At 43.2% G+C, this 24508-nt stretch overlaps 1 protein-coding gene across 6 annotated transcripts in view; it reads right to left on the bottom strand.

Moving 5' to 3' along the window:
* ARHGAP17 (Rho GTPase activating protein 17) overlaps positions 1 to 23788 on the bottom strand; it is a 100979-nt gene extending 77191 nt beyond the window's left edge. For 2 of the 6 annotated variants that reach the window (XM_070760873.1, XM_070760871.1), the window contains exon 1: positions 23581 to 23751. Coding sequence is in view for 4 of the 6 variants with exons in the window: in XM_070760870.1 (XP_070616971.1) it covers positions 23573 to 23625 (53 nt within the window). In the remaining 2 variants the exon portion in view is untranslated. Of the gene's footprint in view, positions 1 to 23572 lie in introns of all 6 variants that reach the window. The other 4 variants (XM_070760870.1, XM_070760869.1, XM_070760872.1 and 1 more) reach the window with 4 other exon arrangements.
* Between the last annotated feature and the right edge of the window lie 720 nt (positions 23789 to 24508).

Raw genomic sequence — 24508 nt, 5'->3', positions numbered from 1 at the left:
TTTTCTGTGGCATTTGGCTATAGGAATGTGAAGGTAGGCCTCAGTGAGGTCTAAGGAGACCATGAAATCTCCCGTGTGAATGGCGGCCAGAATAGAAGATAAGGAGTGCATCTTAAACTTCCTATATTTGATGAATAGGTTTAGTTTCTTTAAATCCAAAATAGCTCTCCAACCTCCAGATGACTTTGGAACCATAAATAGGATGGAGTAAAAACCTTGGCCCTTCTGACCGGAAGGAACCGGTTGAATGGCTCTGATGGACAATAGATGAGAAATGGCCTCCTCCATACGATTACAATCTGAGGAGGACCTGGGAGAAGGGCAGGAAATAAAACGTTTAGGGGGAGGAGAAATAAATTCTAAAAGAAGGCCTGTTTGAACAGTGTCAATGACCCAGGGGTCCTTGGAGGTGAGACGCCAATTAGAGGCGAAATGGGCTAGGCGACCCCCTATGGGAATAGAGGAGAGATTACCATCTAGGTTTTTTTGAAGCCCTGTTAGAGGAAGCTCCCCTTTGGAAGCGAAAACCTCTACCCCTGGAGTTCCTACCTTGGGAACGAAAGCGGGGGGAATACTGACCTGGAGATCTCTGATAGGAAGCCGTTTGATCTTGTTGGCGCCCTGGGCGACGAAAGGACTGCGTTTTGGTAACCTTTTTTGTGGTTGGACCCAAAACCTTCTTCTTGTCCGTGGTTTCCGTGAGGAGTGGATCCAGAAGATCACCGAAGAGAAGGTCGCGCTTTAAGGGTCCCTGGGATAACTGCCACTTCTGGCGTACTCCCGCTTGCCAAGGGCGAATCCATAGGAGTCTTCTTGCCGTTGTAGAAGCTGCAATAGACTTAGCAGAAAATCTAGTAGATTGCAAGGTGGCATCAGCCACGTACTGGGCAGCTGCAAAGACCTTGTTGAAGTCTTGTTGACCTCTCAAGTCATCGGGAGGAATATGCTGTTGAAGTTGGCGAAGCCACAGCAGCATGGCTCTGGAGAAAAAGGAAGCCGCTGCAGAACTTTTAATGGCCCAGGAATCTGCAGTGAATCCTCTTTTGAGCATTTGTTCAATGCGCTTGTCCTCTGGGCGGAGGACTTCCTCCGCCTCGCCTGGCACAGCCGCTGCCGAGTGAAGGATTTTGACAGGTTCATCTGGTTTGGGAAAGGATAGAAGCTCTTCATAAGAAGAGGAAAGTTTGTACAACTTTCTGTCCTTGGTGGAGGGATTGAGGCCAGAGGCTGGGAAATCCCACTGTTTGAGTAAAGCATCTTTAAACAATTTAGGCATAGGAATTACCTCGTTATCCTCCTGTTCCTCTGTGAAGTAAGGTAAATTCTCCTCCGGGGGATCAGTGGAAGTGGAGGCTTGTTTCTCCTGGGCCGCTAATCCCGTAGAAATCCTAGCTTTGAGGAGGAGAGATTTGAATAATTGAGAAGGAAAAATGGTAATTGGAGAAGGAACCTTTATTTGGGATTCCTCATCATCTGATAGGCCTTGAAAAGGATCCTCATCATCCTCCATATCCTCATATTCGTCCTGAGAGGAATCTGAATCATCCTGAATAGGAGCTCTAACCGCTGGGGAAGAACCCAAGGGGCGGGAGGGACGAGAAGGAGGAGGAGGTAAGGGAAGCTCATTGATGGTGGAGAGTTTGGCATCAATGGCCTTAGACAACACAGCAAAAATAGATTGGAACTCAGGAGGTAAACTGGAAATATCAGCAGGGATGGCAGAAGAATCCCTAAAGGCCTGGGAGGATCCTGGCTGGGGGGAATCTTCAATAATATCTGGTTCCTCTGGACCTATGCCCCATAGGTTAGGTTGGGGTCTGTCTAGGTTAGGCTCATCCAGAGATAACACAGGGACCCCAGAAGGAGGTAGACTAGCAGCCTCTGGGGGGTCTTGACTACTGATTACTTGGGCCTGCACTTTCAAACGTTTAGCTGATTTGTCATGGATTCTTTGTAGGGCTAGGTCCCTTCTCTTCTCGGCCCTGGTGACCTTGGTCGAGGGGCGGGCCCCTGGAGAAGAGGAGGAAGAGGCCTGGGGGATACTAGTAATCTCATCGCCTGTAGGCCTGGCCTCTCTGGGACCTTTAGTTGTGCCTCTCTTGGGAAAGGTAGCCATAGTCTGACAATTAACAGAAGACAAGGCTGAGCCAATAAGTGAATAAATAAGGAGAAGAATTTCAAGGACTTCCCAAGAGGAATGGATCCTGCTTCGAGGCCTCGAAGCTGCTGAGACTTGAGGACAATCTGGGCAAACCCAGAGTTCGTGCCCCCAGATCCAGCGGGGCCAGCCTCCCTAAACTTATTAATTAAGTAAACCAAGGCACTCTGGTTGGAGGCTTAGCCGGTGGAGAATTTAGCCTGGGACCCCCAAGGCCCGCTCCGGGATCCACGCGGTGGACTGAGGCCTACGCGGCTGGCAGGAGGCCAACACGAGAGGCCTAGATTTAAAAAGGGAGCGAAGGCCTTCGCGCCGAAAAATCGCTCCGTAAAATTTCTTAAAGGGGAAGCGATCGACTAAGTCCAGGAGACTATAGAGGCGTCTCACTCCGCAGGAGGTATTTTTAAGCCCTTTAATATTTATATATACAATAAAGAATCAATAAATCAATAGATTAATACTTGCACCAGAACCTCCAGGCCAAAGGATTAAAAGAATCCACAAGCGGCCGCGGGGATCGTACACGGCAAAACCGCCGGGGGAAAACGAAACCGCAACTTCTCCAAAGGAAAAAAGCTGAGCCGCAAACGGCTGGCGCTATTAGTGCAAGTAAATAATAATGATAAAACAATTCTTACTACTTTTGAAGGAAAAGATCGAAGGGAAGGTGTTAGAATGTTGAACGAGCTATCACAATACAACCGCAGGATATGCGAACTGAGCGAATTCTGGGGAAGGGGCGGATCCGGCAAGCTTTTTTAATACTAGGCTCAGTTCCACCGGATTGGACATGAGCAACCCATGTGACTGCTGGACCCGCTCCTTCAGTACGGAGAAGAATTTGGTAACTGGTGTTATTCAATCCAGGGAAAGAAAAGCATCTTAATTCATGTAAACCTCCGGCCGAGTGGCTCTTCTGCTATTTGCTTGCTCTGTTACTAAACCTAAGAAAGTAAGGGATCGCTACTCTTAGTTCCCTAAAGAAAGCCTGCTCGATGAAGTATCGCTTGGTTGTGTAATTCTTAATGACAGACAAACCTCTCAGTGATACCAAGAAAGAGTCCACCTGCCCCATCTGCCCACATCAGCATGAAACTGCTGTGGGAGGCAGAGCTGTAAACACCAATTTCAGAGGTCAGCATAAGCGTAATGCATTACCCCAATGCAGTGTTTCCCAACCTTGGCCATTTGAAGATATCTGGACTTCAACTCCCAGGATTCCCCAGCCAGCGAATGCTGGCTGGGGAATCCTGGGAGTTGAAGTCCAGATATCTTCAAGTTGCCAAGGTTGGGAAACACTGCCCCAATGGGTCCCTGAATGGGTAAGTAAACCCAACAGCCTTCAGCTGATTATCCAAGCAACCTTCTCTGCCTTTAGACCAAAGTCTATCACAAGCTCTAGTAAGGGGTCATTGGTGGTGTCAGAGCTTGACCCTCGTTTCAACCCTCAGCTACAGATATTCTCCTTTATTAATCTCCATTAAATGTAATAGAAGTTGATAAGTAAAGGTGTTAACCTAATCTTTCTTTTCCTGACTGATTTAATTCCTATCTCCCCATCTGAATCTTTGTACACTACCTTTTTATTAAAAAAAATTAAAAATTGTAACTGATTGGCCTAATAAAATTTCATAAAGAAAAAATACCATATCCTCCCATTAGTATACACAATTTTTTTTCATTCCTAGATCCTTCGCCATATTCCTTCCCCATTTGTATGCCGCCCCAAGTCTGCGGAGAGGGGTGGCATACAAATCTAATAAATTATTATTATTATTATTATTATTATTAAATTATTATTATTATACTTTTTTTTCAATTTTGCTTTGTTGTCTGTTCAGCTCCAACAGGACAACATATTAAAACGATACGTTTAGTGTCATAGTTAAGGCACTAGAGTAGAAACTGGGAGACCTTGAACACAAGCCAAACCTTGGGCCAGTCACTCTCTCAGCCCCAGGAAGGAGTCAATGGCAAGCTGCTAAAAAAACTTTGTCAAGAAAACTGCAGGGACTTATTCAGGCAATCTCTGAGAATCAGAAACAGTTGAACAGAAAAAAATACAAGTAGTCCTCGATTTACAACCAGAATTGAGCCTAAATTTCTGTTGTTAAGTGAGTTTTGCCGCATTTTATGATCTTTCTTGCCACAGTTGTTAAATAAATTACTAGGGTTGTTAAGTTAGTCACCTGTTGTTAAGTGAATCTGGATGCCCTGTTGACTTTGCTTGTCAGAAGTGTTCTGGCTTCTGGTAGAAATTTAGCAATTACAAATAACTCTTATTAAATGCATCATTTCATGAATAAAGAAACTCCATTTATTGCTCTGATCTCCTTTTAATCAAACACATTCCATACAGCACTCGTCTGTTATCTCTCTCTTAGCTGCATTTCTCAAATTCCTCCTTCTGCTTCACTTAAACAAGATTTATTTTCCTAACAGCATAACTTTAAAGAAACATTAGCACTGACTGATAACAATATAAAATACTTTGGCTTACTTACCATTGCAAAAACACATCCATTTTTCCTTTCGGCAAGGTTGAAACTCCACCCTTCTTCTCCACTGACCCCCTGATGTGCCAAATACCTCACTACAATATTTAAGCCATTCCTCTCCTTAATATCTTCTTCCAGATCTCTGCTCTCTACGTTTTTGGGCCCTTCTGAATTTAGGGTTAACCCAGCGAGTGTCTGATTCTCCCTCACTAGATCCTGAACTCATAGCCCCATCCTGTGGCTGGCCTCCCACCTGTTCTACTACCTGTAATCCCGGGCCCCCACTAATTCATAAACACTATCTGAATCCGAGTCCTCAATATCTTCATCATCCTCCAACTGATCAGGAGTATGTACAACAAGAAGGAGATCACATGACCTTGGGACAAAGCAATGGTCATAAGGATGAATCAGTTGTCAAGCATCGGAAGGTTGGTCACATGACCATGGGGATGATACAAAGGTGGTAAGAAGACTGGAGAAGAGGAATGCCACCCAATATTCAAGAATGAGGACCAGGAAATTACAGCCCTTCAGGTTGATGTTTTTACTAGGCAAGTTCCTTCTTTAGATTATCAATTGGTTATAGCTTGTGAACATTCTCCAATTTTATTAATCATTTCTCCAAAGTGCTAGAAGGAGAGGTCCTGAGCAAAAGGAATGTTTGCTTCACTGATACTAATCCTATAATAAGGAATTTTTGGAGAGTGGTTTTTAAGAAATTAAATATAATTATTCACTAGAAAAACAGTAATACTCCTTAGGACTATTAAACAGCTTGCCTCCTGAAACATAACATAGTGCATGGGAGTGGGTGACTAGAATAGATATAAGTATCAATAATAAATGTTAGCAAAATTAGAATATATAGACAAATATATTGCATTGGTTGCCGATCAATTTCCGGTCACAATTCAAAGTGTTGGTTATGACCTTTAAAGCCCTTCATGGCATCGGACCAGAATATCTCCGAGACCGCCTCCTGCCGCACGAATCCCAGCGACCGATTAGGTCCCACAGAGTGGGCCTTCTCCGGGTCCCGTCAACTAAACAATGTCGGTTGGCGGGCCCCAGGGGAAGAGCCTTCTCTGTGGCGGCCCCGGCCCTCTGGAACCAACTCCCCCCGGAGATTAGAACTGCCCCTACTCTTCCTGCCTTCCGTAAACTCCTTAAAACCCACCTTTGCCGTCAGGCATGGGGGAACTGAAACATCTCCCCCTGGGCACGTTTAATTTATGCATGGTATGTCTGTGTGTGTGACTGTTAGCATATGGGTTTTTTTAAATATTTAAATATTTTAAATTTGTCTGATTGCTTATGATTTGTTTTTACATGTTGTGAGCCGCCCCGAGTCTTCGGAGAGGGGCGGCATACAAATCTAAGTAATAAATAAATAAAATAAATAAATAAATAAATATAAATTTTCATAAATTTTTCAGCTCAAATAACAGTAAAAACCTCCCTCTCAAACGTTCCATAATTATGGAAACAATTTCACTTTTATTGTAAAATTGCATAACTGAGTGTATACTGAATCAGTGTTTACCTTTCATTGTTTTCAATAATTAAATAGATTTTTTTTTTAAAAAATCATTTTGTTCCTTGGCAGCAATAGGATTTGTGGTAAAATCATGACTTAAACAAAATGGATGTTTTTCTGGGCTTGGCACTTGCATCACTCTTTGAATAGTAGGAGAAATAGAGTTGTTAAAATTAGCAAGGATCAACCAGGTGGCCTCTGGATACGGCAAGGGCAAACCTGCATTCAGGACTAAACAACCTAAGTAGTTCTGCAAACACATCCAGCCCCAGGACTTAATTAACACATAGTGTACTTTTGCTGCTCGGTATCTTTAAATAATAATGGCCTTGATATTCTCAAATGTTTTATTAAATCCAATGATACAGTAGGTCTACACAATCTAGGATGGTGCGATGGCTCAGGGGTTAAGATGCTGGGCTGGTCAGCTGCAAAGCTGGCAGAGCAGGTTTGAGACCCAAATGTCCCTCGACCGAGTGAGCTCCTGTCCTCACCTGCCAAGCTAGCAGTTCGAAAGCGCGCAAATGCAACTAGATAAATAGGTACCACTATAGTGGGAAGATAACAGCGCTCCGTAACGTTATGCTGGCCACATGACTGCGGAAATATCTTCTGACAGCGCTGGAACAACGGCCTTGAAACAGAGATCAGCCCCACGCCTTAGTCAGCAACTTTCAGCAAAACCTTTTTTTACTTACAGAATATATAGAATAGAATAGAATAGAATTTTCATTGGCCAAGTGTGATTGGACACACAAGGAATTTGTCTTGGTGCATATGTTCTCAGTGTACATAAAATAAAATATACATTTGTCAAGAATCATGTGGTACGACACTTAATATCAGTACAAAATACACAGAAAGGCAATGTTTAGAATTTATGGGCATGTTTTCATTATCATCATGCATGATAAACTAGCCCTAGTGCAGTGATGGCTAACATTTTTCTCATTACAGTGGACCCTTGACTTTCGCGGGTCCGACATTCGCAAAAAACGTCTATACCACGGTTTTTCAAAAAAATTAATAAAAAAAATACTTCATGGGTTTTTCCCCTATACCACCGTTTTTCCTTCCTGTGATGTCATACATCATCGCCAAATTATTGTTAATAAATAATTATGTTAATAAATATCAGGATCATTAAGTATCTTCTTCAATGGTGAGTACCAGCAATAATGGTGAGTAATAATCTAAAGGTTGTTAAAGGAATGGGAAATTGTAATTTAGGGGTTTAAAGTGTTAGGGCAGTGTTTCCCAACCCTGGCAACTTGAAGATATTTGGACTTCAACTCCCAGAATTCCCCAGCCAGCATTCGCTGGGGAATTCTGGGAGTTGAAGTCCAAATATCTTCAAGTTGCCAAGGTTGGGAAACACTGTGTTAGGGGATGTCCTGCGATACTGTTCCTAGCCAAAAATAGTGTAATTACTTCCGCATCTCTACTTCGCGGAAATTTGACTTTCGCGGGGGGTCTTGGAACGCATCCCCCACAAAAGTGAAGGGAACACTGTACTTGCTGAAAGCATGTGAGTGCATGACAGTGTGTCTGTGCCGGCACCCATAATGCAATGCACGTGGAACACCCCCCCCACTCCCTCCCACATGCGAGTGTCACTCCGTGCTCCCCCCTGCCTCATTTTGGGTCTAGCAGGCCTCCCCGCAGCTTCTTGGGACCAAAAATGGCCCATGGGTGTATGTGGTGGCACAATCCCCACTTTCCCCATGCACGCATGTGTTTCTCCTGCCCTCTGCGCTTGCACAACAGAGTCCCAAAAAACAGCTGTCTGGCAGGAGGTGCGTGTGCATATGCGGTGGTGCTGACCTGGGTGACGGCTCGCGTGCCACACATGCCCTAGGTTTGCCATCATGGCCTTAGTCCATTATTTAAAATGCAGAAGCAAATTTGATCATCATGGTTTACTTAAGAATTGGATCATTCTTTGTCAAGTGGACAAGGTGTCCCCACTCGACCACCTTCAATTTCAAGGAAATTTTGCGCATATATTCCTTATGGTATACAACTGAGGTGTGAAAAATTTTAGGTCCATAGTCCAAACATTCAAGGTGCAAACAAGTGCAAAGTTTCATTGAAATTGAAAGTGGTCGAGTGGGGAAGATTCTGAAAATTGGTCCACTTGACAAAGAATGACCCAATTGTTTATTCAAAGGACCAGAATTTAACTAAGATCACACAAACTGTTAAAATTCCACTAGGACTCCGGGAAACTCATGAATTTTCTAGCCGCTACATTGATAGCTGCTTCAAAGAGAGAGAGACGGGGTGGTGCAGCAGATAGAGTGCAGTACTGCAGGCCACTGAAGCTGACTGTAGATCTGAAGGTCAGCGGTTCAAATCTCATCACCGGCTCAAGGTTGACTCAGCCTTCCATCCTTTCGAGGTGGGTAAAGTGAGGACCCAGATTGTGGGGACAATATGCTGGCTTTGTTAAAAAGTGCTATTGCTAACATGTTGTAAGCCGCCCTGAGTCTAAGGAGAAGGGCGGCATAAAAATTGAATAAATAAATAATAAATAATAAATAAATATATCAGACCTACCAAAATAGCCAACTTTAAAAAAAAACCATATACTGTATTGAGAAGATAAACAATGGAATTAATCATCAGGCAAACTATTTCCATTTTTTCTCTGAATACACAACAATAATTTATTAGCAAGCTGATAAAGAAATTATTGCTAATTAGCTGTGCAATCTTTCCTATTATGGACAAAAATGATAAATTATCTTCAGAAAAGGGAAGTACCATGGAGAAGCTGGCTGAGCAAGATTGACACAGTAATCCTCTTTTGCTCTACTCCAAGATAACTTCGACTGCAGGGGTCTGCAAACTACAATTTTAAGACTTGGGGACTTCAAGGACTTTCGGTTTGGACCGGGACTGCTGCGGAGGCTCCGGGACAGGGCTCTGTCCCCGAGGCCCCTTCGCCCCTCCAAAGGTCGCCCCCAGTGATCGGATCGGCCCCGGATGGACCGGTCCTAGAATAGGGGGTTTTCCTGCACCCGAGGAGCCGTCGCCGAGGTTCCGGAGGGAAAGGACCACCCCGCGGCTTTGGGGAGCGGAGAACCGAGCCTCTTCCTTAGAGGTATCGGCCATTGCAGCCCGACCTCACCAGTGGGAAGCGAAGAAGACGAGAAGAAGAAGAACTAAATCTGAAATAATCTCAGCACTGCAGAAAAAGATGACAATAGAAAAGAAGAATCCAAGGTACAAATTTTTCTACATATTTTTTTTTGGAAGAAAGAGCAAGACACACTATTAAAATAAAAGACATGGGGACTTCAGTTCCCAGAATTCTCAAGGATTACAGTGGCCAGGTTTGGAGGCTCCTGCTCTACTTCAACCAACAGGGCTTATTCCTGTTGCAGAGAAGCAGAGCGGTACAACTTTTCTTTGGCAGAAAACCTTGAGAAGCCAGAGCTCCCATGTTATGGCTGGTCATTTGCCTCCACTGTGTTCCCCACAGGTAAGACTTACAACAAATTCTGCCTTAAGAGAGGCTTCTTTTCAGTGGTCACTCAGTCCAGGACATCCTTCATCCCACTCATCCTCTTCCCTGCCCAGCCAGTTCTCCACACCCCACACCCTTCCCATGGTCAGCTGCTTTCCTTGGAAACAGAGCAAGCTTATCGGAGTCTCATCGCCAGAGCATTTTTCCACACAAAGGTTTCTTCTGACTAAGCTGGGAATTGCTGAACTGACTTTGCTGGGGTATACCCTGCTCAAAAGAAATAAAGGGGACACTTAAACAACACAATATGTTGTGATTCAGCCTGAGGCTCCTCAGGGACCGGCTGGATCTCTGCCGGATCCATGCCCAGAGGAGGAGGACAGTGAACAGGAGGGGGAGGACCAGGCAGACGGGGGAGAGGAACGTCAGGAAGAGGAGGAGGGAGAGCAGCCTGAGACCCCCGGGGGGGGGGGCCTCTCCCCAGCTAGTAGCCTGGATTCATTGGATGAAGACACACAGGCTATAATAGACATGAGGCAGCGACGAGCAGCTCAAAGACGGGGCCAATTAGAAAGGTATTTCCATCCCTGAATTGGCAACAGCTGGTTTTGGGTGTGGTTCTCCTCAGCAGGGTTGAAAAGGCAGGCCCGCCCTTACAGTCTTGTGGAGAGTTATCAACTGGGAGTCCTGTGACCTTGCTTCGATTCTCGGCGTCTCTGATCTTGGCTTGTGGCCTAGAAGTCTGGATGACTTGGGGGAGGCGTGGGTTTTATTATCTCCAGCGTTGTTTTTGCCAGCAAGAATCCTGTTTTATTGCCTGGCCTTTGTGAAACCTCTGTGAAGCTTCATAGTGTTCCTGTCTGTAAGAACAGTTTTTGTTACCTGTGTTTGCTTTGAATTATATAAACTGCCTTTGCTTTTTACCAGTGTGTCTGGCTACTCTTTTTGGTTGGTGTTGGCATCTGGGGGGACCCAGACAGAACACAATATAACTCCAAGTAAATCAAACTTTTGTGAAATCAAACTGTCCACTCAGGAGGCAACACTGACTGACAATCAATTTCCTTTTGTTGTCAGCACATTCAACTTTGTACAGAACAAAGTATTCAGTGAGAATATTTCATTCGTTCAGTCAGATCTAGGATGTGTTCTTTGAGTGTTCCCTTTATTTTTTTTGAGCAGTATATTAAAATCAACAATTCATCACTTAACTTCACAAAGGTTACACATTAGTCCAAGTTAAATGAAAAAGATATACTAATATCTAGGTGAAATTAATAGAATAGGCTTTTATGTTTGAAGCTGAAGTGAATAACTTGGACTGTCATTTGCTGCAAAAAACGATCCAGTCCCCCTTCAAAATCCAAGGGTGCATCGTAACTCACAGAAGGAAAAGTAGATTCTCTTTTGATGTAGCTAAGTGGGAAGGATAAAAGCCCCAAAGCTGAAATCAACTCCAACACTCCGCAGTCTGCTTTGGCTGCCAATTGTTGTCCGGACGCAATTCAAAGTGTTGGTTATGACCTATAAAGCCCTACATGGCATGGGACCAGAATACCTCCAAGACCGCCTTCTGCCGCATGAATCCCAGCGACCGGTGAGGTCCCATAGAGTCGGCCTTCTCCAGGTCCCGTCAACTAGACAATGTCGCTTGGTGGAGCCTAGGGGAAGAGCCTTCTCTGTGGGGGGCCCAGCCCTCTGGAATCAGCTCCCCCGGGAGATTCACACTGCCCCCAGCCTCCTCACCTTCTGTAAGAGTCTGAACACTCATCTATGCCGTCAGGCCTGGGGACATTAGATCTTTGCTCCCTGGCCAATGAATGTGTTGAGAGAATGTGGAGTGAATAGAATGATTGGGGTTTTTTCATGGTTTTGAGGGGTTTTAAATTTTTAATTAGTTAACTGGATTCAATTAGTTAATTGGATACAATTGGATTCATTGTATACTGTGTATTTTATATGTTGTGAGCCGCCCAGAGTCCTCAGAGAGGGGCGACATAGAAATCCAATAAATAAATAAAATAAACTGTGATTGTTCCACTTTCAATTGCCAAAATGCCACCTAATAAAAGCTAGTTTTCTTCTTCCAGTTGAGATTCAGACTGCCCTCCTCTCTCTGTGCTACACACACACACACACACACACACACACACACACACACACACAGAGCTAAAAATAAGGAAAGAACACAAATGTCAGAGGTCTTCAAACTTGGCAACTTTAAGTCTTGTGGACTTCAATTCCCAGAATTCTCCACCCGGCACAGCTCGGAGTTGAAGTCCACAAGTCTTAAAGTTGCCAAGACCTCTGACATGTGCAGCCTGATTCTAGCATCAACCGACTGCCAAATCCTACCCCTTAAAGATTCTTCTAGAAGCAAATTCAAAACTAGACACGTTCAGCTTTGTTTCCATTTCCTTCTGCCCTGCGGAAGCTTTAAACAAGTCACAGTCCGTCAATTCAGAACGTGGATGGTGGCATCTCATCTCGAAAGAGGAAGATCATGAAAAATAGACAAGACAAGTGAAGTGCAACGAAATAATTCAAGTAGAAACAGAAGCTCAACACAGTTTTTTTAATTCATGAAGGGATGGGATAAAAGCATATCTCGAAAACAATATATTTGCCCAGAGTGAAAATGTGTCATTACGTTATCAGGTATGAATCTTGAAAAACAATGCCTGGCAAGCCGAATCAGGTCTTGGCCCAATGACAAACAGAACTGTCAGATCACACACAAAATGGGGAAGGAAAACTAGAGTCGAGTAGCTGACACCGGGCCAAATCTGATAACTTGGCATCTGAAGTGTTTTAAAGCTTTAAATAAAACAGTGACCAGCTCTTCATCTTGGTACACAAATACCTAACTTCCAGCCTAGCTTACTTGAATATTCGGACATGCAATCTTTAAATTCATAAGAAACAGCTACTGTAAGTGATGAAGGTAAAGATGTTTTTGTTTCCTGTTCTTTGCATTTACTCCTAATGGAGAAATAGCCCACAAAACTTTTTGTAATGGCTGCATTTATATCCAAACTTTCAAGGATTTAGGGGTAGTGATTTCTGACAGTCTCAAAATGGGTGAGCAGTGTGGTCGGGCAGTAGGAAAAGCAAGCAGGATGCTTGGCTGCATAGCTAGAGGTATAACAAGCAGGAAGAGGGAGACTGTGATCCCCTTATATAGAGCGCTGGTGAGACCACATTTGGAATACTGTGTTCAGTTCTGGAGACCTCACCTACAAAAAGATATTGACAAAAGTGAACGGGTCCAGACACAGGCTACAAGAATGGTGGAAGGTCTTAAGCATAAAACTGATCAGGAAAGACTTCATGAACTCAATCTGTATAGTCTGGAGGACAGAAGGAAAAGGGGGGACATGATCGAAACATTTAAATATGTTAAAGGGTTAAATAAGGTTCAGGAGGGAAGTGTTTTTAATAGGAAAGTGAACACAAGAACAAGGGCACACAATCTGAAGTTAGTTGGGGGAAAGATCAAAAGCAACGTGAGGAAATATTATTTCACTGAAAGAGTAGTAGATGCTTGGAACAAACTTCCAGCAGACGTGGTTGGTAAATCCACAGTAACTGAATTTAAACATGCCTGGGATAAACATAGATCCATCCTAAGATAAAACACAGGAAATAGTATAAGGGCAGACTAGAGGGACCATCTTTTTCTGCCGTCAGTCTTCTATGTTTCTATGTTTCTATGCAAGGTGTTCAAACCTGTGCACATGGCCCCTTTAAATCTCATTAACTGTATTAAACTAGAAAGCTTACATTAAGAGTGTGATTAGTACAATGTCACCCAATAAATGTTCTTGCAGGGGAAAATTCAGCCCAACAGCTGAATACCCAACAATGCTTTTACTGAAATGTGCAGAGCAAGAGGGGTAATTTTATCTGGGAAAACAGCATGGAAGAAAGAAAGATCTTGCTAATCTCAGGACTTCTATCCAGTGATTTCTGGTTCTGAGTTAGATGTGTCTATACTTTTTACAAAAAAGAAGAAAAAAAGAGAGAAAAATAGGTTGAATCTGGTGAGCTTTCTAATTCCAAATCCTAATGACATACTATTTGCATATGTAGAGAAATCTTGTTTCATTAAAACTTCACTCCTACTAAATTAATTTACTTAGGTCCTCAGGGTGGTACAATCATTTTTTTAAATCACAGATAAAAGCCAAGGGGTCAGTAAGTTTTGCCTTCACTCTCTAAACTTGTTTCAGTCAAAACCAAATGCATTACAGGGGTTTGCCAGGTTGCCGCACTGCACAAAAATCAACAGAAATTGTTCCAAGAGCTGAGACGTCTCTGCCTGTTCAGGATTAAGTCCAATGAAGTTAATCAAGCCTGTGTGCGGGAAAACCTGCAGCTTTTTAAGCCACAACAAATGAGCTGCTGTCCGTGGAAAAAACTGGCTCAGCATTTCTCACCCATGGCAATTTCCCAAGGCAGCGTGGGGAATACTGGGAGTTGAAGTACACACATCTTCAGGTTGCCAGGCTTGAGAAAGACTGATCCAGGCCATTAAAGCCTTGATAAACACAAGAGCTCCTGATTCCACTGCTACCAACTGTGAGGGATGCCAGCAGCCAACAACCGCTCCAAGTCTCCAGAGAGGGCTGACATACAAATCTAATAAATTATTATTATTATTATTATTATTATTATTATTATTATTATTATTATTATTATTATTTAGTCTCTCCTCTCATGGGTGCCCCTGTGGGTCCGTGTGCAATTTTGCTACCTGCCCAGGTGCAGTAGCAGAATTTATTTATTTATTTATTTATTCATTCATTCATTCATTCATCCATTCATTCATTGATTCATCCATTCATTCATTCATTCATTTATTCATTCATTCATTTGATTTTTATGCCGCCCTTCTCCTTAGACTCAGGGCGGTTTACAACATGTTAGCAATAGCACTTTTTTAACAGAGCTAGGCTATTGCCCCCACAATCTGGGTCCTCATTTTACCCACCTCGGAAGGATGGAAGGCTGAGTCAACCTTGAGCCGGTGATGAGAATTACGCTGGACTCCGCTAGCACTCAGAGCCACGGGGGCGAGCACACGTCACCGTGCCACCTTAGCAGGCCACCTCTACTGGGAAGAGATGGGCCTAGGAAGGGCTTTCTTTAGGGCAACTAGTGTTTTGAACCATATCTGCAAGCCTACTTGGGAGCCAGTGCAGCTTACAAAGGAGGATGAAATATGGGTGTACCAAGGCACACCCATAATTGCTTGTGTGGTCACATTCTGGGCCAAGTTCTTCAGAGACGGCCCACAGTAATCCATGTGGCTGTAACACACACGGTGGCTGAACTCACAGCCCTAGAATACTCTCCAACTCCTCGGGAGTATCAGAACAAATCTCAGGTAGCCCTCTGGGACTGTGCTTTGGTCAACTCCAGAAGACCTACTTCAAAGCCAGAGTCCATCCTGCCTGTGGGGGTGCAGTGGTTAGAATGCACTAATGCAGGCTAACTGGCAGCTCACTCCAGGAGTTCGATCCTGACCAGCTCAAGGCTGACACAGCCTTCCACCCTTCCAAGGTCAGTAAAATGAGAACCCAGATTGTTTGGGGCATGGGTAAGCAAAGTTGGCTCTTCTTTGACTTATAGACTTCAACTCCCAGAATTCTTGAGCCAATCAGGCTAGCTTAGGAATTCTGGGAGTTGAAGTCCACATGTCATAAAAGAGCCAACTTTGCCTACCCCTGGTTTGGGGCAATATGCTGACTCTGTAAACTGCCTAGAGAGGGCTGTAAAGCACTGTGAAACAGTATATAAATCTAAGTGCTATTGCTATCCTGGAACAAATCCAAGCAACTTTCTCCAATAGATACATAATGCATTCCTAATGGCCCTACAAATGAGTCTCTGGCTCCCCTTTCCAAGGAGAAACCTGGGTCAATTGAAAGAGGGCTGCTGGATACCTATCGGCAGATGCGATATAGATGGAATAGCAGCAACAGATATCACCACAAGGGAGGCCTCAAGAGCGGGTCGACCTTGGGCTTAGTTGCCTTCACTCCTTCCAAGCATCTCTTAGCCTATTTCATCTCTCAGTCCCTCCATCAACCAACAATCAAATAAACCTGACCTTGAAGGCAACCAAAAAGTGATCTGACCATAATAGGGAAAGGATAACAGTCTCCTCAGCTCTAGATTATGTCTTCCCTGTCCTGACAGGAGGACCAAGGCCAAACTTTCACCATCATTGTGTGTGGTGCCCTCAAAGTCCTTGGCCCGTTCCATGACCGTCATGGGTGGCCGTAATACTTATTTATTTATTTATTTATTGGATGTGTATGCCGCCCCTCTCCGGAGACTCGGGGCGGCTAACAGCAATAATAAGACAGCGTATAACAATAATCCAATACTAAAAATTATTAAAACCCATTATAATAAAAAACCAAACATACATACAGACATACCATGCATAAAATTGTAAAGGCTTAGGGGGAAAGGGTATCTCAATTCCCCCATGCCTGGCGGCACAGGTGGGTTTTAAGTAGCTTACGAAAGGCAAGGAGGGTGGGGGCAATTCTAATCTCTGGGGGGAGTTTGTTCCAGAGGACCTGCACCACTTCCAACTCTACCAGAGAAGGCAGACTGAAGTCACCCAGACCATAAGCCTAGGGAACTCTACCCTGGAGTTGAGGAGCGCAGGTAGGGCAGATGTTATGCAGGGAAAAAACAGTTATAGCAGCAACAATCCCAACAGGATTCTTCAGACCAATTTCACATCCAGCTATTAAAAGGGCAGCATCTCTGGGCACCCCTCCAACATCTTCATACGAACAAAAACTGTTAGCTCCAACTTCTGATGCTATGTTGGGGGGGGGAAAACTCTCAATGTGGTTAATAAATAAAACAAATTAGATAGCAATACTCATAAGTTCAAAAAATTCAATAGGGACAATTATAAATAAAACGTTCTGTGGAGTAAATTATTTTTATAGTTTTCTTATAAGGTATTAAAGTATTAACTAAACATTGGAGGGAAACTATTCCAAAGTGAAGTGGCTGCTACAGAGAAATGCCACCTCCACCCCCTGAGCAGCTCAAATAGGAGACCTTGTTCTTCCTGAAGTAAATGGAGCTAAAAACAGCACTTTATCGATCAAATAAATGCATGTATACAAACAATAAATCTTAAATAACAATAAAAACAATAAAATATAAATAAAATAATGGGAGACTGCACCAAACTCTCACATACAATGCAACTATCTTATGGGCTCTTCGTTCCCAAGGGATCCCTAAGGCTGTTGAAAAAAATACATTTTAAAGGATTTCCAGAAGGTCAAGAAAGTCAAAGCTAATTCACTTCAGAGGGAAATGATGTTCCTTAGGTAGGGTATGACAGAAAAGCCTTATCACCTGAGTCATCCCATCAAATGCATTTTTTTAAACAAGTGGAACCCATAATATGCCAGAACTGATATGTGTAACCATCAAGAGGTAGCCCTTCAAATAACCTGGCCTCAAGGCAGGTAGGGCTTTAAAGGTTAAAAAACAACACCTTGTAATGGAATGTGTGCCTGGTTTGGGGAAACAGGGAAAGATGCTGCCTAAGAGACAATAGAAGAGAGAGGCAGGAGCCCCCAGACGCTTACGGGTGGAAGAAAGAAACTAAGGAAGGATCCACCCTAAAGGATCGGCTTGTGAAAAACGGAGGTGAGAAGTTCAGGCTTGCAAGATTGTGCTAATGCTTCATTCCTTCATCTAGCCGTGTTTCTGCCTGGGAAGACTGACACCACGAATTGGACCCATCTGTAAGCAAACTGGCGACCGGTGCAGATTGCGGAGCAAAGGCGCAACCTGATCTTGTCCAAAACGGACACACAACTGCCCCCAGCTGCCTTATTTGCACATGTCGAAGATTCCATTCGGTCAGATTCACTACTAGGCTTCCTCCACTAGCACACCAGCCATTTTCCCTGTTGATCCGTTGAGGTAAATTGTTGGTAACTTTGATCTCAGGTACTTTTGGTCAGTTGCAGATTTATTTATTTATTTATTGGATTTGTATGCCGCCCCTCTCCGTAGACTCAGGGCAGCTAACAACAATGATAAAAACAGCATGTGACAATCCAATTCAATAGTAAAATAATTAAAAAAAACCTTATTATAAAAACCAAACATACATACAGACATACCATGCGTAAAGGCCTAGGGGGAAAGAATATCTCCGTTCCCCCATGCCTGACGGCAGAGGTGGGTTTTAAGAAGTTTACGAAAGGCAAGGATCATTTTAATAAAACTGCATTTATACAGAGTTTGATCAATGACAAGTGAAGGGATGTAGTTCACTGAAGAACTTCCAGGACCTTGTTCAGCAGCAATCACATGGTCTCTGGCTGCCTCTGAATTCCAAAGTTTGGCCAAGAACCTGATAGGACTTGTCTACCAGATTGGTGGGAAAATCTACACAGCCCCATCCAAGTTCATCCACTTCCACAAAGAGTCTGATGTGGATCGAGGTAATCAATCACCAGTCTGGAAGCAGAAAGCCTCCCTGGGACCAGGAAGTGACCTGTCTAAAGCAAAAGATGAATAGCAACACCCTTTGCCTTGAGATCACACGTCAGTTATTACAAGGTAAAACGAGTCAAGCCAGAGATTATATGGAGGAAAAGCAAATGAAGGCCAAGAATGCCAGGTCCTCCACAGCAGTGTTTCCCAACCTTGGCAACTTGAAGAGATCTGGACTTCAACTCCCAGAATTCCCCAGCCAGCATTTGCTGGCTGGGGAATTCTGGGAGTTGAAGTCCAGATCTCTTCAAGTTGCCAAGGTTGGGAAACACTGCTCCACAGATCTTGAAATCTGTATCGGAAGGATGGCAAATACCTATTCAATAATGAAAACTACATGGTCGTAGTGGGATCTTCTAGATAGCAAGCTGGGCAGTTCAAAGAATTCCCAACATGTTCTTATACAACAACACCTCTAAAGTAGAGTCCTGGGTGAAAGCCAACATTCCTGAGAATCATCCCACCCATCTCTTTCTCACACACAGGAACCTTAAGAGTTGTAGCTGCTAAAAGACCCAAAACACACAAGAAAGCATTTCAGAGAGCATCCTGTCTACACCACATAATCAATCTATGGTTCTACATATGAGGCCCACTTCTATGTCTATGACCAAATGGTGTGTATTAGGTATATTATCCGGTACTGACCAAAAGTACCCCAAGACTAAAGTGACCAGCAGACCAGCTTCCTAGATGCAAACATGGGGTTGAAGAACTGGAGGGGTCGGCAAGACATTCCTCCAGACAGTTCTCCCTTTTCCCACCATTTAACAGGTCCAGATTTTCTCTTTCATCTTCTGTGGTAACAACAAAGACATTACCAACTTCCAGGACCTCTTTGCAGGACCCAAGGAAGCTGTGAAACAGGTTCTGCAAAATTGTCCTGCAGTCTGCCCTCATTCATTTTGTTCCAAATTTTTATGAACCCTGCATTTTCCACACCCTGTTAGCAACAAAGTCATTACAGATGGTAGGGAGAGATACTGTCGGGTACATCATTGTCAACTTATTTCAAGCAGCTTAATTTGAGAAGAAACAATGGGATCTCTTGATAATCTTGTCAGCACAATAGCTAAGTAGAAATAAGCGTCATTTAAAAATAAACAATGTTTACAAATGGATAGATAAGAAAAAATAAGATATATCTCTAGTTGTTGTTTTTTTTTAATCTTTTTTTGTATTAGTTTTTACCTAGGTGATAATAATATTAATATTAGTTTAAAAGGACTTTTTGATGATTATGATATAGTAATGTATGTATAAGTATAAGCAACATACTAAGATTTTCGAAGTATAATAGTTGAATTTAGTTTTACTGTTTGGACTGAAGGTTTGATACTACTTTACTATAGTAATTAGGATTATATTAAAGGTATTTTTTCTTTGGTAATTATGTTATACTAACCCTACCTAACACCCATATTAAGATTTGTAAACTTTAACTCAAATTTATTAATTTTCTTTCTATATAATAGTTAACATATATTTAATTATGTATTCTTTTTCTATATTTGAATGTATACTTTCATAAGAAGCGGGGGAAACACACCCCCACTTTATGTTCATTGTTTGTATGTATTTGTTTGTTTTTTATGAAAAATAATAAAAAAAATTGAAAAAAAAATAAAAATAAATTATCCAGCTCATTCTAAGGTATTCCAGGCTCATCAAGTTTGGCACATTAAGAGTTGGTTTATTTGAAGATGCTTCTCCTAATGAGTGGGAGGGCAAGGGAGAATGGATAGTGCTTCTTCCTGTTGTAATCAAACAGACACTAATAAAAACCCCTCCTTAATTTCTTATTTAAAGCTGAAATAAATTTTTGTAAGTCTTCTTTAAGCTTGAATATGCTTACTTACAAATTCATAAGAATATTTGAAGATATTTAAGCGCATACTATTCTCCAGTCCCAGATATGTAAATACCAATGAATGCAAAGTGATACTTCTTACTTAACGTCTTCAATAAATTAAAGCCCAAACAGAAGTGTTTTATGACTGCAGGCAAAAGTTCCCAACCCTACCTTAATTACGGTACATAAGGCTGTAATAATCAAAGGTTACTTTGTTAAGTTATATACATTTCACTGTTTCCTACATTCATTTAAGGTTTCCACCACTTTTGCACAAATAGAATACTGTCTCTGTAGTATTTGTGTTTTCAAAATTTACTCAATTTAAATTTCATTTCATTTATTCAATATTTATTTATTTATTTATTTATTTATTTATTTGTTTGTTTGTTTATTTATTTATTTATTTATTCAATCTCCGGGTAGATTCTGAGTTAAGACAATAGACCTTGTAAAATACAAAAACAACTGGCAGGAGGCAGACAGTAACATTAGTCTTTCCACTAAATGGAAAGTGACCGAGAGAATGGAGCAAGATGTCCCTGCCTCAAAGCTCCTCCTCTCGTCAGCAAACATTTTATTGAGTTGTAAAATAAAATAAGACACAAAATACAAGAGTGAATAGGAAAGTAGCGGGGGAAAGTGAGGGGAAGAGAAGTGAGGAAGGGTTGGGAAAAAGAAAAAGAAGCATTGCAGTAGTAACATAGAAACATAGAAGTCTGACGGCAGAAAAAGACCTCATGGTCTATGTAGTCTGCCCTTATACCATTTCCTGTATTTTATCTTAGGATGGATCTATGTTTATCCCAGGCATGTTTAAATTCAGTTACTGTGGATTTAATAAAGCATTCAAACCACACCTTTTTGGTGTTTTTCATAATACTGTAATACAAACTATAAGCATATATCAATCTGATTGGTAAAACCCAAAATCAAAGTTTTATTCTTTCCACCCTCAAGCACAAAGTTCCAAAGCAGCCTCCATGGGTAAAAAAAGCACTAACATTCTTTTCTTTAGTCAAAATAGTCCATTTTGCCATTTCAGGCAACCCCATCAACTCCTGTAGCCACCTGTCCCCATTGTCGGAACGGAAGTGTCCTTCCATTTTTGTGCGTATAACAATTTTGCTGCTCTCCTCCACCCCTTTTCAACAGGGCTATCAATATCAGCTCTTTTATCTGCAGTAAGGTTATACAGCTACAGGTAATCTTTGACTTATGGCCACAATTGATCTCGTTACTAAGTGAGGGAGTTAAGTGAATTTTGCCCCAATTTAAAACCTTTTTTGCCACAGTTGTTAGAAGAATCACTACAATGGTTGTTATGTGAATCTGGTTTCCCCACTGGCTTTGTTTGCCAAGAGGGTTGCAAAAGGGGATCATGTAATTTTGGGACACAGCAATGGTCATAAGTATGAACCAGAGTTTGAATTTTGACCACAAGACCATGGAGATGCTATAGTGGTCATAAGTGTGAAAAACAGTCATGTCGCTTTTTTCAGTGCTCTTGTAATTCCAAATGGTCACTAAATAAACTGTTATATGTTGAGGACTATCTACACTATTTGGCAACTCTTTAAATTGCTATATTAATAGCCTTTTACAATTTTTTAAAAAAAAGTCTTTTCAATTAGACTGCGGTTGTTGAAATACTTTTAATTAACTAGAACACCAATTGTAAATATTTATTTAGGAACTCCTAGCACTGAAATTATTTCATACAGTAATATGATACAGTAATACAGTAACACTTTATAAGCTATTTAGGCCAAGGATCTGCTTATCTGTGGGGTCACTTCTCCCCAACACCATCTGCTTGCCTTTATGCTTTAATATATAGTGGACAAATGTTGGGCCCCTTCCTTGAGACCTTGAGGACAGTGTGCCTTTTCTGTAGAGGCACCTGTCCTTTGGAAGGATTCTCCCCATCTCCCTTTCCTGCTCTTGGTTTATCTTGGTTTTCCTCTTGGGAGCAGCCCAGAGTCCCATTATTTGAGTCAGGGAGCCATATAAATTCTTTACACGTTATCTTTGATTTGGCTGAGAAAGAAAAGGCTTATCTAAAAGCAATTAGAGCAGTGGAAAGTCGATTATTTTCAACAGGAGATTTGCATGCAATTGTCTCAGTAGTCTTACAGAAAGAGATGGACATTGTTTTGCTTATTTGCTAAGTTTAAAATGCTGCTCAGCTCTCTAAAATCTCCTCTTTCTGTAGGTTTCCAACCCAGCCTGGTTTCCCTTGCAAGCACTAAGCAGGCCTGATTCTTTCAAACTTAACCACTACAGGCTCACAATGTAGCCGAAGATGTCCCCATTTAAGAGAGGACAAATGCATTTAAAGTCTTAAAAGACCTTGGAGACAATTTAGCTGAGCAACTGCTTTCCCTTCTAACTTCTTTTCCCCAAGTGAACAAGGACCAAGAAAAGACCTTTTTCAGCCAGAATCATCACCTGCTTGACACACAAGCTGAAGGCAGATAAACTAAGGACACAATGGTAGACACCACCACCATCAGAGCATTCCCTTCCAACCTCTCTGCACAGCACACCAACCCCCAGTCAAGCTGTCCCATTCGAAGGCCAGCCAGGAATTCCCACTTCACTCCCCATGGCAGGGGAAGGCAAAGTTTGTTTGTTTGTTTATTATTTATTTATTTATTAGATTTCTATGCCGCCCTTCTCACAGCGACTCAGGGCAGCGTGCAATATTATAAATACAACAATATATAAAATAAATCTAATTTATTTTAAAAGACTGATAGAAATTGCTAAAAGTGTTAAAAACCCCATATACAGACATAAACATTCATCAAATTCAATCATTCATAATATCCGCCGGAGACAATCATGACCCCCGCCCGCTGGTAGAGGTGGGTCTTCAGAGCTTGACGAAAGACCAGGAGGGAGGGGGCAGTACGTATCTCCAGAGGGAGTTCGTTCCAAAGAGCTGGGGCCGCCACAGAGAAGGCTCTTCCCCTATGACCGGCCAGTCAACATTGTCTGGCCGACGGGACACGGAGAAAGCTGACTTTGTGGGCCCTGACCAGCCGCTGGGATACCTGAGGCAGAAGATGGTCCCGAAGATAATCTGGTCCTAAGCCATGCAGGGCTCTATAGGTCATAACCAACACTTTGAATTGGGCCCGGAGACCAGTTGGCAACTAGTGCAGCTCACGCAGTGTTGTTGAAAAGTTGGCTCTTCTATGAATGGTGGACTTTAACTCCCAGAATTCCTGATCCAATGGTGCTAGCTCAGAAATTCTGGGAGTTGAAGTCCATCTGTCATAAAAGAGCCACCTTTGCCTACCCCTGCCCCACGGTCAACGCCGCCCGAGGGGCGCCCACGAACCGGCCTCTCTGCAGGGACCGCCGGAACTCGGGTTTCCCATAGCACGAGGAAGCCCTCCGCCCGGGCCTGGTGTCGGAACCGGGGCCGTCCCCCCCACAACAGCCCAGCCAGGGAGAGAGGGGCGGGGCTCGGCCCAGGCGGCGCCCTCACCTGCCCACCGTCTGGTTGGCCAGCTGCTTCATGCGGTTGAATTGCTTCTTCATGGTGGCGGCGGCGCCCTCGCTTCCCCGCTCTTCCCGGCGCCTCTCCCCACCGCGCGCGCCCGACACCCGGCCCGCCTCGCCAGCGGCAGACCCGGCTTCCACCTCACGGCCTCACCGGAAGGCGCCGCGACTTCCGGCTGCCGGCGCGCGCGTCCCCCCCCCCCCCGCCTGTCTGCTCCGGAGTTACAGGGCGGCGCCCGGAAATACCGTCAAGGCCATAGAGAGCTAGAGGGATAGAAAGGCCGCGTCCGGTGGTGTGTTTTTTTTTTGGAGTCTAGAGCTACGAAATTGGAGAGGAGTGCGCGGGGCGGTAAAGTCCTCCCACGCCCCGAAGGCGCTTTTTCCTGGGGTGGGGGAGTTGTGTTGCTGCTCTGTGGATGGGAAGCCCGCTCAGGGGGTCGAGGTGGCGGACGAGCCTTGGCTGCCCAAGCGGCACCTGCTCCTCCGACCGTTTCTTAATAATAACAATCAGGGTTGGAAGGGACCCTGGAGGTCTTCTAGTCCATCCTCCTGCTTAGGCAGGAAACCCTACACTGCTTTAGACAGATGGTTATCCAACATCTGCTTAGAAGCTTCCAATGTTGGGGCATCCACAACTTCTGGAGGCAAGCTATTCCACGGATTAATTGTTCTAACTGTCAGGAAATTTTTCTAAGTTCTAAGTTGCTTCTCTCCTTGTTTAGGAGAGGACCTTGTTCATTGAGGACCTGTATACTGCATGAGTCAAAAAAAGGGCGGGAAAAATATTTACTGACCCCTCGCATCCTGGACATCCTGGAGTCTTCGGAGAGAGGCGGCATACAAATCTAATATATTATTATTATTATTATTATTATTATTATTATTATTATTATTATTATCTGTTTCAACTCCTACCCTCAAA

Source organism: Erythrolamprus reginae, chromosome 9 (assembly GCF_031021105.1).
Source record: "Erythrolamprus reginae isolate rEryReg1 chromosome 9, rEryReg1.hap1, whole genome shotgun sequence".
In the NCBI taxonomy this organism is placed as follows: domain Eukaryota; kingdom Metazoa; phylum Chordata; class Lepidosauria; order Squamata; family Dipsadidae; genus Erythrolamprus; species Erythrolamprus reginae.
This window is presented reverse-complemented; position numbering and strand designations above follow the sequence as displayed.